Genomic DNA, 13,738 nt, shown 5'->3' with positions numbered 1-13,738 from the left:
GATATTGTCTGATGTCTGTATTCTCTGGAAGTTTTACTGGCCAGCCCGTTTTGTAAAACTCGAGAATGTTTTTCAGGATTGGATCTCTTACAGTTTCGTATTGTAACATTTTGTGCGTGATTGAAATTTTTTCTATGTTTTCTGTAATAATTGAATTTACCTCGATTTCTAGCTTGATGGAAGCTATGATGAATTCTTCTGAATCGGTTACGGTGTTTTTAATGAGTCGCGATAGAACATCAGCATAACCGAAACTATTTCTGTTTATGAATCTGATGTCGAAATCATACGCGAGTAGTTTTATAGCCCATCTCTGGAGACGGTTTGCTTGGTGAGCGTTAATACCGGACTTCTTCCAAAAGATCGCTAAAAGTGGTTTTTGGTCGGCATGTAGGGTAAACCTACGCCCGAAGATCATTTTGTGGAATTTGGTTACGGCAAATATTAACGCTAAAGCCTCTTTCTCAGTCTGGCTGTATCCTTTTTCGGCTTCAGTCAGTGATTTCGACGCATGAATAATTGCTTTTTGTGTACCATCTGGATATTCGTGCATGATGCAAGCGCCAAGTCCGTAATTTGAGGCGTCTGCTGCCACGATTATCTTTTGATTTGGATCATAATGTGCGAGCAATAAATCGGATGACAGGATGTCCTTAAGATGTTTGAAACATTCTGCATGATTGCTTTTCCATTGCCATTTTGTGTTAATTTTCAGCAACTCGTCTAGTGGACCACGGTATAAGCGCATTTTGTCTACGAATTTTCCATAGAAGTTTATGACACCTAAAAACGACCGAAGTTCCGAAATGTTTGTTGGTTCCGGCATTTCGCGGATTGCTGCGGTTCTTTCTGTATTTGGTTTCAACCCCTGTGAGTTAATAATGTAGATATTTTATTTCTTGAAGTGAAAATTTGCATTTTCCAATTTTGAGTTTAAATCCGTGTTCTTGTATGCGGAGTAAAACTTTTTCAAGATTTGTGTCATGTATTTCCTGAGTAGCTCCGGAAACGAAAATGTCGATATATCCGGTAACACCTCCCAATCCAGCGAGCATTTTGTCCATAATCTGTTGGAATATTGATGGAAATATTTTTACCCCAAAAACCATGCGGTTGTACGGAAACAAGCCTAAATGTGTGTTTATTGTAAGTAGATGTTTTGATTCATCATCTATAGCAATTTGTAAAAAAACATCTGCCAAATCAATATGGCTAAATATTTTGGCATTTGATAATTTAGAAAAAATGTCTTCCGGCAAGGGAAGAGGATATTTGTGTGTTTCCAATGCATTATTGAGACCTGTGGAAAAATCTGCGCATAGACGTACTCTACCATCTGCTTTTCTGACTACAACAATGAGAGCCGCCCAATCGCTGTAATTTACTGGTGAGATTATTCCGTATTTTACCAGACGATTTAGTTCGACTTTTACGGATTGTTTTACGGCGTACGCGACTGGTCGCGGTGGGCGAAAGACTGGTCTGCAGTCTTCCTTGATATACAGATGTGCTGTAAATTTGTTATACAATCCCATTTTGTTCTCAAAAAGATGTGGAAAAAGTTCTTTCACGGTATTTTTGTCGATTTTGGGCCTTGGATACTTTGTTGTTGTGATCGCTTGGCAGATAATGTTGATCGGCATATCTTCTAATTGAAGAGACCTTATCCAATCGAGACCCATTACATTAAGATTTTTTACTGACGTTACGTAGCATGTTGCAATAGTTTTACGGTTTTGATATTCGATCTTACACTCAAATTGGGCTACAAGTGGCAGCTCGCCTGTTGCGCTGCGTGCTTGTCGGTTCACTTCCATTTTCGTCGTTGAAAACTTTGCCAAGACATCTTGAGATATTATTGTTGTATCAGATCCTGTGTCGAATTGGAGACTGATTACGATTCCGTTGATTCTGACTTTTACGTACTTTCTACAGCTTATATTGTTGACTGCAAATATTGTTTTCGTATCGGCGCTGGGTTTTTTCTTTGTGTGGGTACCCTTGTTTGCATGATGCTTCCCTTTTTTGACCTTGCAGTATCCGTCTTTGTGTCCGATTTCGTTACATTTCTTACATTTGTGCGTTTTGAAGGAACAATTTCGTCATAGTGCATGCCACCACAAAACCAACATGGCGAGTTTGGTGTACTATTTTTCTTGTTTGGTATGTTCCTAGTTGCCTTTACTTGTTGAACTTCAACATTTTTCTTTTCAACAAGAGCGGTCTCCGACTTCAGATTGATTATGCGCTGACATTCTCGCGATATGACAGCAAGTGTGATAGTACTGGCTTCACTGTCGATCTTGCTTAAGTTTTGTCCGTATTTCAAAATCTGTTTGTGATTTTAGACCCATGACGAACACTAAACATTTGAATTGATCCACTGTCAGATCGTTTAGCTTAAACTTCTCGCAGTGTTTGTTGACCATACCTGTGTATGTTAGAAAGTCCATGTTCGCATCTTTTGTTAATTGCAAACAATTAAAACGCGTATTGAAAATTGAAGTTTGACTACCAAAAAGTTGGGTTAGCTTTTGCACCGTGTTGTATGTAAAGTCACGTGGGTGATTTGGAAGAATATATTTAATATATTTACTGTGGGCATTTGTATTTAATTTTCGAAGAAATAGCCTCACTTTTGTGGCGTCGTCTAGCTTTGCTGCATCTATTGTAAACAGATCTTCATAGCGTGCGAACCATGTATCGAAAGTTATGTTGTTATCCGCATCTAAGCAAAATTCAGATATATTTGCTGCTAGCGCTTCTAGTATGAATTCTTTGCCTTTACTTGAATTGGATGCATTATTTTGCTGCTGCGAAGGCTGCTTAGGAAGTAGCTTTTGCATCAGTAATTTCATATCATCGTGCTGCTCCTTCTGCTGCTTTGCATGTTTGACAAGGACTTGAATTGCCTCATCCATTTTTATCTTTGTAATCGTAAACGTTTAGATAAATGCCTGAATTCCTCGTCGCCACTGTTACGTCTGGTGGTACAGACGTACGCATATTTCATATATTTATAATTATAATAAAATTTAAGCAAAATACAAAAGATAGTTAATAGTAATTTGTTATACTTCAAAATTCACGTGTGCAGCTCTTGGATAACTCGAAGTGACAGCCGTGTGTCAATATGTTAGCAAGATGTCAAACTTTGATCATGTGTTGCCAGATTGCCATAATGTCTCGTCCCAACATTTAGAAATAAGGTTTTTCAATTAGAAGAAAAATTTTCTAAGCGGGGTCGCCCCTCGGCAGTATTTGGCAAGCGCTCCGCTGCCATGAAAAGCTCTCAGTGAAAACTCATCTGCCTTGCAGATGCCGTTCGGAGTCGGCATAAAATATGTAGGTCCCGTCCGGCCAATTAGTAGGGAAAATCAAGAGGAGCACGACGCAAATTGGAAGAGAAGCTCGGCCTTAGATCTCTTCGGAGGTTATCGCACCTTACATTTATTTTATTTCAAGTCCCCTTAAGTTTGTTCGTGTTGATAATTGTGATGTTGTGCAAGACATACTTTCGGTGAAGTCCAACGCTATGGGGTTAGACGGAATATGTGCTAAATCCTTCCGTATATCACCTATTTAATAAACTCTATTCTAACGACTTGGTCTTTCAAAAATGCTGGAAAGCTACTAAAGTTTTCCCGATTCCCAAACAAAACAATGAGTACAGGAAAATAGCCATATTACCTTTTCCTTCGAAGGTCGTTGAGCGCATTTTTCATGCGCAGATAGCTACATATATGCGTGAAGTAAACTTCTTACGGACCATCAGACTGGTTTCCGCCAAAAGAGAATCCTTGGTCCTTTGTTATTTGTATTTTACATTAATGACCAGCCTAGTGTTCTCAAGTATTGTGACGTCAACATTTACGCTGACGATGTTCAATTGTATACGTGCTGTCCTGTCGATTGTACCACGATCACGATCTGTGTCAAATAGGTGTATAGGCTTCTACGGACGGCTTATGTCTGAATCCTAGCAAATCGAAATATATCGCCATTCCTAGAAAGCCGCTAGCTACAAATGGCTTAGATAATTTTCTGTTTGCTTCCCAAGGCAGGTGATTCTATGAACCGGAGCGACTCGGAATTTTTCCCGCCCAAGGACTGTCGTTTCATTGTAACCCCCCATTTAATTATGTTGTTGTTGTTGTAGCGATAAGGTTGCTCCCCGAAGCCTTTGGGGAGTGTTATCGATGTGATGGTTCTTTGCCGGATACAGATCCGGAACGCTCGGGTGACAAAGCACCATTAAGGTGCTAGCCTGACCATCTCGGTAATGATTTATATGGCCACATTAAACCTTCATGCTATCCCTCCCTTCCCACCCCAAGTTCGATGAGGAGCTTGGGGTCGCCAGAGCCTCGTCTGTTAGTGAAACAGGATTCGCCGCGGGTAGGTGAGGTTGACAATTGGGTTTGGAGAAGCTATGTATTGCGCTGGCAACCTGAAGGGTTGCGCTACACAGCCTCTTGAATCTGGTATTTTAGTCGCCTCTTACGACAGGCATACCTACCGAGGGTATGTTCTGACTCCCTACATATACGATTACTTTTATCCAAACCTTAGCTGATACCTACGCTCCTCTATGGCTGTGAGATTTTTTCTAACTGTGAGTATGTGAGTAAAAAATTTAATGTTGATTACAATAACTTTGCCAGATATGTACATATATGGGCTGCAGAGACTATAATGTTTCCTATTACTCTGAAACGTTGCTATACATTTCCTTTGACAACCGTTTAAAGGTTAGAACTCTTACTACCTTACATAAGATAATTTCCGCAAAAGAACCTCATTACCTATTTCGAAGGCTTGAGTTGGGTGTGACGTTTGATCAGGATCTACGTTTTGGTGAGCACGCAGCCGCAATTGTTCCGAGAATTCAGAGCCGTAACAAAATCCTGGCGGCCACCGTGGTGTGATGGTAGCGTGCTCCGCCTGTCACACCGTATGCCCCGGGCAAAGCAACATCAAAATTTTAGAAATAAGGTTTTTCAATTAGAAGAAATTTTTTCTAAGCGGGGTCGCCCCCGGCAGTGTTTGGCAAGCGCTCCGGGTGTATTTCTGCCAAGAAAAGCTCTCAGTGAAAACTCATCTACCTTGCAGATGCCGTTCGGGGTCGGCATAAAACATGTAGGTCCTGTCCGGCCAATTTGTAGGGAAAATCAAGAGGAGCACGACGCAAATTGGAAGAAAAGCTCGGCCTTAGATCTCTTCGGAGGTTATCGCGCCTTATGTTTATTATTATTTAACAAAATCTTCAAATCCCTCGCTGACAGTACCTGGGGAAAAGATAAAGAAACGCACATGACTACATACAAAGCAATAAGCCAGCCAATTACGTGCTACGCGTCACCCATATGGTCGCCAAGCCTAAAAATTACCCACTGGAAGAAGCTACAGGCCTGCCAAAATACTGTTTTCAGAATTGCTACGGGCTGTCTTCTTATGTCCCCAGAACACCATCTGCATAATGAGGCGAGAATATTCCCCATCAGGGAGAGAAATGAGATGCTGACCAAACAGTTCCTGTTGAATACCCAGAAACCTGAGCATCCCAACAGACATCTGATTGACGCCTAGGGGCTTAAGGAGTCATCTACGTAAGCATTTTGAGGAAATACGGCACCTGAGAACCCAGCCGTATGAAGCGAAAAAACACAAGCAGGTCCTTGGTGAACTCCATAAACAGGCGTCGGACCTTTATACCGGGAATTGCCCGGTGAATCCAGTACTCAAAGAAAAGTATCCAAAACTCGCGGAAGAGGAACGCATACTCCCCAGGGAAACGCGGGTCACTCTTGCTCAACTTCGTTCTGGATACTGTAACAGGTTAAACTCTTACCTATCCAGAATCAACCCCGACATACAAAATGTATGCCCCGCTTGCAATGTGTCCCCACATGACACCAACCATCTCTTTAATTGTAATGTGGAACCAACGCCTCTAACACCCCTTTCCTTATGGTCCACCCCTGTTGAAACAGCAAGTTTCCTTGGACTCCCGTTAGAGGATATTGATGACAATTTGTGATCGGTCGCGGCTGTTAGGTGGGGTGAAGCATTGCTACAACAACAACAACAAGGCTTGAGTTTTTTCATTCAACAAGATCAAAGCTTCCTGTACATGTTAAATACCGTATGCTAATTTCTGAACGGCAATTCTTTGTCACTTCGAATTGTCTTTGGAACTCCCTTCCGACAAGAAGAAGACTAATAAGTAATGCACTGCATTTCAAGAAAGAGTTAATCTGTTTTTATAACTGATTCACATTTCCTTCCATAACTTATGCTTTACTGATTTCTTATCCACCTTCAATCTTCTCTAAGGATCAAACCTATTACCGTACTACTGTTGTAAACTTTCCTTTATTCTTATTTTCTGTTATTCTTCCCTAGGCTAAGCTCTATTAATAAATATTGTAATGAAAATGTTTTATCAATTATTTATTTATCGTTAATTAGTTATTTTATTTGTTGTTATATTTTAAAATATAAGATTCTTGTTATCTTATGCTTTTGGTCACATTGTTGTGCCGGGAAAATAAAATAAAATACAAATACAGAATTTTTAAACTTGCCGTTTTATGTACAGATTTGTAAAGTCTCTAAGTCAGATAGATGTATTCAATATTTAGAACCCGTAACCTGTAAAAACTGGATTTTTCTAACCAGAAAAAAAGTTAATTTAGTCTTATGTGTAAAACGTTTTTAATAATTTTTCTTTATTTGATATAGGTGTTCGGTAAACCGGCTAGTACCACTTTGAATCAAGATGAATCAGTATCACGTGGTGCAGCACTACAATGCGCAATAATGTCACCGGCAGTTCGTGTACGCGAGTTTGGGGTAACCGATATTCAAAATTACGCCGTCAAAGTAATTTGGGATGGTGAGGGGTCTCAAAGTGGTGGTGAAATTGAAGTATTCCCTGCTTTTCATCCTGCGCCATTTAGCCGCTTGCTAACACTAAATCGAAAAGAACCATTCGCAATGACAGTACAGTATGCACAGCCAATCCCTTTTCCTGATCCCGTTATCGGTAAATGGTTTATAAAAGATGTGAAACCTAATGAACGTGGCGAGCATCAAGAAGTTAAAGTGAAAGTCCGTATTAATCACCATGGCATCGTGTTGATTTCAAGTGCTTTTCTTGTCGATAAAAAGGAAGAAGAGAATTCCACTGGGGGAATCGAACAAGGAACAGCACCAGGCAGTGAAGAGAAGGGCAATGCGGGCGAACAACAGCCACAGCCTGGCAACGGCGGCGAGCCAATGGATGTTCAACAAGAGGTAGGATCAGGTTTTGACTAATATTTCTCGTTAAAATATTTCTACATGGTCATATATTTAGTAATGAACAGACACATGTTTTAACATCCCCATAACAAATCCTATCGCCAGTTACAGTTGCGAACTTAAATAGCAGTGGGAGAATCTTATCGTTCGGAATCTCTCCAATCGCCAGTAGCCAAACACTTGAAGCTATTCTGCTTTCCTCTTTCACTGCAAGCTTGGGTCTTTCCAATAATTGGCATGGCTTTCGAAAACTACATATACATATAAATTGCGGATTGAATCAAAAACGTCACTACAGAAGAGTGCTCGTAGCGCTAGACTTATCAAAAGCTTTTTATTCATTAAACCACAGCAGGTTACTACATGATTTGGAAGTGCCTCCCTTCCTTCCTCCCTCTGATAGGCGGGCATCGGTGAAATTCAGGAACGTAACATCTAAACCCAGAAGAACTAAGCAAGTGATACCACAGGGTGATGTCCTATTCCCGCTTTTATTTAACTTCTATTTATCGAAGCTCCCTTCGCCACCGGAAAGAGTCAGCATAGTATCTTGCGCCAATGACTTCTCGATAATGACTACAGGTCCCGGCCCACCCATCGAAGAGCTATGTAATAAAATAAACAACTATCGCCCTGATCTCTCCAGGGTTCCACCTCGCGAAACCTAACATTGTCACCGACCAAAACTTATGATCTAACTGCATGATGTAGAAAGGTCCCTAACGCAATTAAAACAAAGAAGACTTCACTGCTTGAATTATGAATGTCGAATTCTCTTTATTCAAATAATTCAGCTTATTTATATTAGATAATTCTAAACATATTCTTACATATCTATTTACATTTAAGCTTACATACGTACATACATAACTACCTTAAACATACATACATACTACTCGGCACAAAATATGTACCTACATATGTGAGCTGCAAATTTATGGGAAATGCTAACCTTGCAAGTTGCAGGAATGCAAATTGCTGGGATTCAAATTCGTTTGGTTGTGTGTTGTACACGTCTGTTTATTAATGGCTGTGTCAGCATTAATTCTCAAATGCATTTTTATGTGTTGATGAACATTTAGACTATTTTTGTAGCAGGTTAGAATATTAGACTGATTTAAATATTTTGGATTAAATTGAATTGTTGGCTGCTTACACTACATCTCCCTTTTTTGTTAGAATGCTTATGCATTTGGGGAATGCATGAGTATTCTATTTTTGTAAATTAATTCTACTTTTGTATTTTAATGTTTGTAGGTTGAACATCTTATTCTACTAATTTAAGTCTATTTTTGTGTATTTTTATTTGCCTATTCTCTATGTTAGTACTAAATTTTTGTTTATCCTCATTTCCTATTCTAGATGGGATTAGAGTGTCATAATTTTTATTATTAGTGTTTTCTTCTTCATCGATTTCTTCTACCTTATAGGGGATTAATGTATAATTATTGTTTTCATCGATGTTTATTACTCTAAAGGGTATTACTAAAATAATTTTTCCTATTGATATCTTTTTTTTTTATTTTTTTTTTCATGTTATTAATAAAATTATTTTCCTATCGGTATTTTATATTCTGCAGGGTTATAGAATTATTTTTCCTATTGATACTTTCTATTCCACAGGTCATCAATAAAATTATTTTTCTTATTGATATTTTCTATTCCGCAGGTCATTAATAAAATTATTTTTCTATTCTATAGGGTTATTAATAGAATTATTTTTCCTATTGATAATTTCTATTCCGCGGGTCATTAATAAAATTATTTTTCTATTCTACAGGGCCCTATATATCTACTATCTAGCTTAACTAGGTATAAAGGATCCTATTATCTAAAATTATGGCCTTTCTAAAAGGCGAGGTTATCCTAGACGAAACAGGTCTAACGTATATTTATATTTAAAAAAAAAAAATAATGAAGATAAATTATTTAGTATATCCTATCGACTAAATGTAGGAAATTAAGTTTTCCTTACCTTGATTATTTCTATTAAACAAAGCTTTTGCATTGTTATTAAAATTAAAACGTATAGAATAAGATGACAGTCATCATTGGGTGAAAATTGACATTGTTTTAAAAAGCGGGATCTTTGAGCGCATGATATACAGTAGGTTGGGTAAATTCAGTTGCTGCTAGAGCAAGAAGTAGTTTATAGCGATAAGTGGTTGAACCAATGGGTACAGTGGATGCAAAAATTTTTCATATCTTTTCTTATACCATTTTTCATATTTTCCAGCAATATTTTTATTAGATCTTATGAGTCATTCGATTTTCTGGGTGGCCTTTCCAGATGGGATCGTCATGATATTTATGAAGAATTTCTATAATTTTTGTCGACATTTGTCACATGCATAACTTCTGGGGTTAATGCAAATATTAGATCTTCGAGAACTTGGGTACCTATTTTATTTTTAAATATGCTTACTCGAGTATTCATAATTCTTGACCAATTTGTCTCCTAAGGGACAACTGTCTTTTTCTCTTACAAGTCCTAGATTGTCGGCATTTTTAAGCCTGGTTGAATATTGTCCTAAGTCAATAACTTCCTCAACAATCTGGTTGCTTGTATTACGCTACAATTTTTCTATCTTTTTGGATGAAAACGAGCGTGCCATGTCTAATTGTAAATTTATTTATTAAGCGCTTTATTTATAATAAGGTTCTCTTTGTGACTTTTTATTTTCTTCATTCTGGCTGGTTTGTAAGTTTCCGATCTTGTGGTAACTTTAGGTATTTTGCATATTTCCACTTACGTAAGGTTTTTAGTCAAGCATTATGTTGCGAAAGATTTGTAGTATAAATCTTCTACCTTGACAGCTATTACTGTGAATTAGCAAATTCTTGAACTTAGACAGTGCTAATGAAGCTGTCTTAATAAATTCTTCTATTGAGTGAGGCATTTTGTAGTGATTCATTTGTAATATTTACTGTTCTTATCGAAATTGTGTTGAATTTGGGGGATTTAGGGTGCTAAATTTGAATATTATATCAATAGCACGATTCCGCAGGTTGAAACTGCTAGCCAAACATCTGAAATGTTTGGGTTAATTTTTGGCTCTGGTTCAGCTGGTGGTTTATATTTTAATATTCTATTCTCTGATGTTTCAGAGCAGGGATGCACCTTAACGTTAAGCTAATCGTTTATCAAAAAATTTCCACCGTTTCCGTTGAAACACTTCGAAATATTATCGATAAAGAAATTATCAAGATAAATTGTATCTCGTTTTTAACCGAAACGAAAAGCTTTCGTTAACGTTAAAAACGTTAACGAAAACGTGATACTTTATGTTTGAATTGTGCTGGCAATGCTATAGCCATGGTGAAGCCGTAAGGTGGCAACAACGAGCGCACATACACACACAAACTCTATGTAATTTGTTTGTGTAATTCGTTGGTGGTAATGTCAAAAATACTCTGAGAAATGTTTGTACTGTCAAAATTCATGAGAAAAGTTGCAATCAGCTTGGATAATGCTTTCACCTTTAATGACTCCGCCATCAATCAGCTTTGCCAGCATAGTTTTAAATTAATAATCAACATAAACGATTTGATTTCGTTTTGATATGGCAGAAAACGAAACGAAATCATTTCGTTAATTTGACGATCTTAACGTTAATAAACGAAACGAAATGACTTCGTTTCGTTTATTAACGTTGATTATCGTAACGAAATGATATCGTTTCGTTGGTTAAGCATGCCTGTTTCAGAGTTTCTTTTTTCTACCTCGTAACCAGCTATGGGGTTAATTTTTGTCCACGAAGGCATTTTAAAGAGATGATATGATTGAAAGATAAAATTAAAGAGAAATTAGAAATTTATTCCTGTTTCTTTGGGGGGTATTCCTATTATTTAAAATGTTTATTTCTCTTTTGTTCTTAAGGAAAAATTTGTTTAATTTAACATTTTTGACATTTTTAAATTTTCTTACAAAATCTGAAATTTTATTTTTTTTTTTTTCAGATGAATTGTTAAATAAAGTTAATTTTTTTTTTTTTTTTTAACTATTAAAAGTTAATTCCTATGCTATTTTCTTTTTTTTCATTTTCTTTTCTCTTTTTGTATTTTGGTAAAACATCATTAAACATTTCAAAAAAAAATTTGTTTTTTCACATTTAAGGAGCTTTATGAAAACGACCTAAACACTTGATTTTCATTTTGTATGTCCTTTTCTGGGAACATAATTCAATAAGCAGTAAAAAAATTTTTTTTCAGCAAAAATATAATTTTTGCTTGTCAATAGGCAGCCGCTAGGTTGCCCGAAATTTTTATTTTTTTTTTAAATAATGGTTAAAGAAATGACTTCATACTTAAGCTAGTGTATTTATTATACTTATAATTATCATGCTCCTCTTGTTTATCACCATTGAAAATGTGGTACGCTTCACGAGATCAGTGTCATTCTTGCTCTGGGGCTATGCTAATATCGTTCCAATTTTAATGTATTTTCCGTTGAAGTAATTGCCACAATATGCTAATCTTCGTGTATTTTCCGTTGAAGTAATTGCCGCAATATGCTAATCTTCGTGTATTTTCCGTTGACGTAATTGCCACAATATGCCAATCTTCGTGTATTTTCCGTTGACGTAATTGCCACAATATGCTAATCTTCGTGTATTTTCCGTTGACGTAATTGCCACAATATGCTAATCTTCGTGTATTTTCCGTTGACGTAATTGCCTTAATTTTTATTATTGGTGCCCGACCTTAACACCTCTTTTTTTTTCTTTTTACAAGGCTTAGGCTGTAATCAGCCAGAAAAATCCTGCCGGCTATGACATTAGGCTGAAAAATAAGCCAGTAGCATCATAGGCAGGATCGCCATGTAGAAAGGTCCCTAACGCAATTAAAACAAAGAAGACTTCACTGCTTGAATTATGAATGTCGAATTCTCTTTATTCAAATAATTCAGCTTATTTATATTAGATTATTCTAAACATATTCTTACATATCTATTTACATTTAAGCTGACATACTTACATACATAACTACCTTAAACATACATACATACTACTCGGCACAAAATATGTACCTACATATGTGAGCTGCAAATGTATGGGAAATGCTGACCTTGCAAGTTGCTGGGATTCAAATTCGTTTGGTTGTGTGTTCTACACGTCTGTTTATTAATGGCTGTGTCAGCATTAATTCTCAAATTCATTTTTATGTGTTGATGAACATTTAGACTATTTTTGTAGCAGGTTAGAATATTAGACTGATTTAAATATTTTGGATTAAATTGAATTGTTGGCTGCTTACACTACAATGATCAGTGTCCCAACTATCGGTTCCATGTTGCCTACCTCAACACTTCTAGCCGAATCGGGTGTTTCAATCACAAGTTCTTACCTTGGTCTGATATGGAGTCTACCCAAGCTCCTGACATTTTAAAGATAATGGCATCCAGTTGCAAGACAACTCCACCTTGAATACGATTACCATTCTTAACCAAGCACGAATGTCCCGCTGTAACATGTTCTAATGCTAGGACTCATCAGACACATGATACAATTCCGCAATTTAATTACAAGTATTAGGGGATGTGAACAACCCTTTCTGAGGACCAAGAAAGGAAAGTGCGACGAATACAAATCTTTTACAGACAACCTCTTTGCTGCCCTCCCTATCCCGACTGATGCCCGCCAAGGGGAGCGTGCCTTCCGCAAGGTCATTGAATCCGCCTCGGCACGTTTCATTCCCGTCGGGAGAATTCCCGAAATTAGGCCCCACTTCCCGGCGGAGGCCGCAAACTTAGCGAGAGAACGTGACCTTATAAGACAGCTTAATCCAGGCGATCCCCAAATAAGGGATATAAACCAACGTATCAGATTGCTTGTGGATGAACACAAGCGGGCGAAATGGGAGGAGCACCTAAAAGGTTGTAACCTCTCTACTGGTGTGGGTAAACTTTGGTCCACCGTAAAGTCCCTATCGAATCCGTCTAAGCACAAAGACAAAGTTTCCATCGCCTTTGCCGATAAAGTGCTGTCGGATGCGAAAAAATGCGCGAGCGCTTTCTGCCGACAATATATAATGCATTCTACGGTCGACAAAGATAGACGGAGGGCCAACAGACACGCATATAAACACAAATTCAGCGCGTCACCAATCACCATCACCGCTGAAGAGGTTGAGTACGCCATTGGTCACGCTAAACCATCCAAAGCAGTGGGCCCAGAAGGCATAGCCATGCCGATGCTTAAAAGCCTAGGAAAATAGGGTTTCAAATATTTAGCGCATGTCTTCAACCTGTCTCTTTCCACCTTTGTCATACCCGAAAAATGGAAAATGGCCAAGGTTGTTCCGCTGCTAAAGCCTGGGAAACCAGCTAACATAGGAGAGGCGTATCGTCCGATATCTCTCCTATCGCCAGTAGCAAAGACGCTTGAAGCCATTTTGCTCCCCTATTTCCAAGCAAATTTGCAGCTAGCCTGTC

General features: G+C 37.9%; 1 protein-coding gene and 1 pseudogene across 6 annotated transcripts in view; one reads left to right on the top strand and one right to left on the bottom strand.

The window, feature by feature from the left end:
- Positions 1-13,738, top strand: part of Hsp110 (heat shock protein 70Cb) — a 209,396-nt gene that overhangs the window by 114,095 nt on the left and 81,563 nt on the right. For all 6 annotated transcript variants that reach the window (XM_067788664.1, XM_067788658.1, XM_067788659.1 and 3 more), the window contains exon 5: positions 6,745-7,299. In XM_067788664.1, the coding sequence (XP_067644765.1) occupies positions 6,745-7,299 (555 nt within the window). The remainder of the gene's footprint in view (positions 1-6,744; positions 7,300-13,738) is intronic.
- LOC137234093 (U6 spliceosomal RNA) lies at positions 11,671-11,764 on the bottom strand (annotated as a pseudogene).

This window comes from Eurosta solidaginis, chromosome 5 (genome assembly GCF_040869045.1).
Source record: "Eurosta solidaginis isolate ZX-2024a chromosome 5, ASM4086904v1, whole genome shotgun sequence".
NCBI lineage: Eukaryota > Metazoa > Arthropoda > Insecta > Diptera > Tephritidae > Eurosta > Eurosta solidaginis.
Note: the sequence above shows the minus strand (reverse complement) of the source record. Positions and strands in the feature narration are given on the sequence as shown.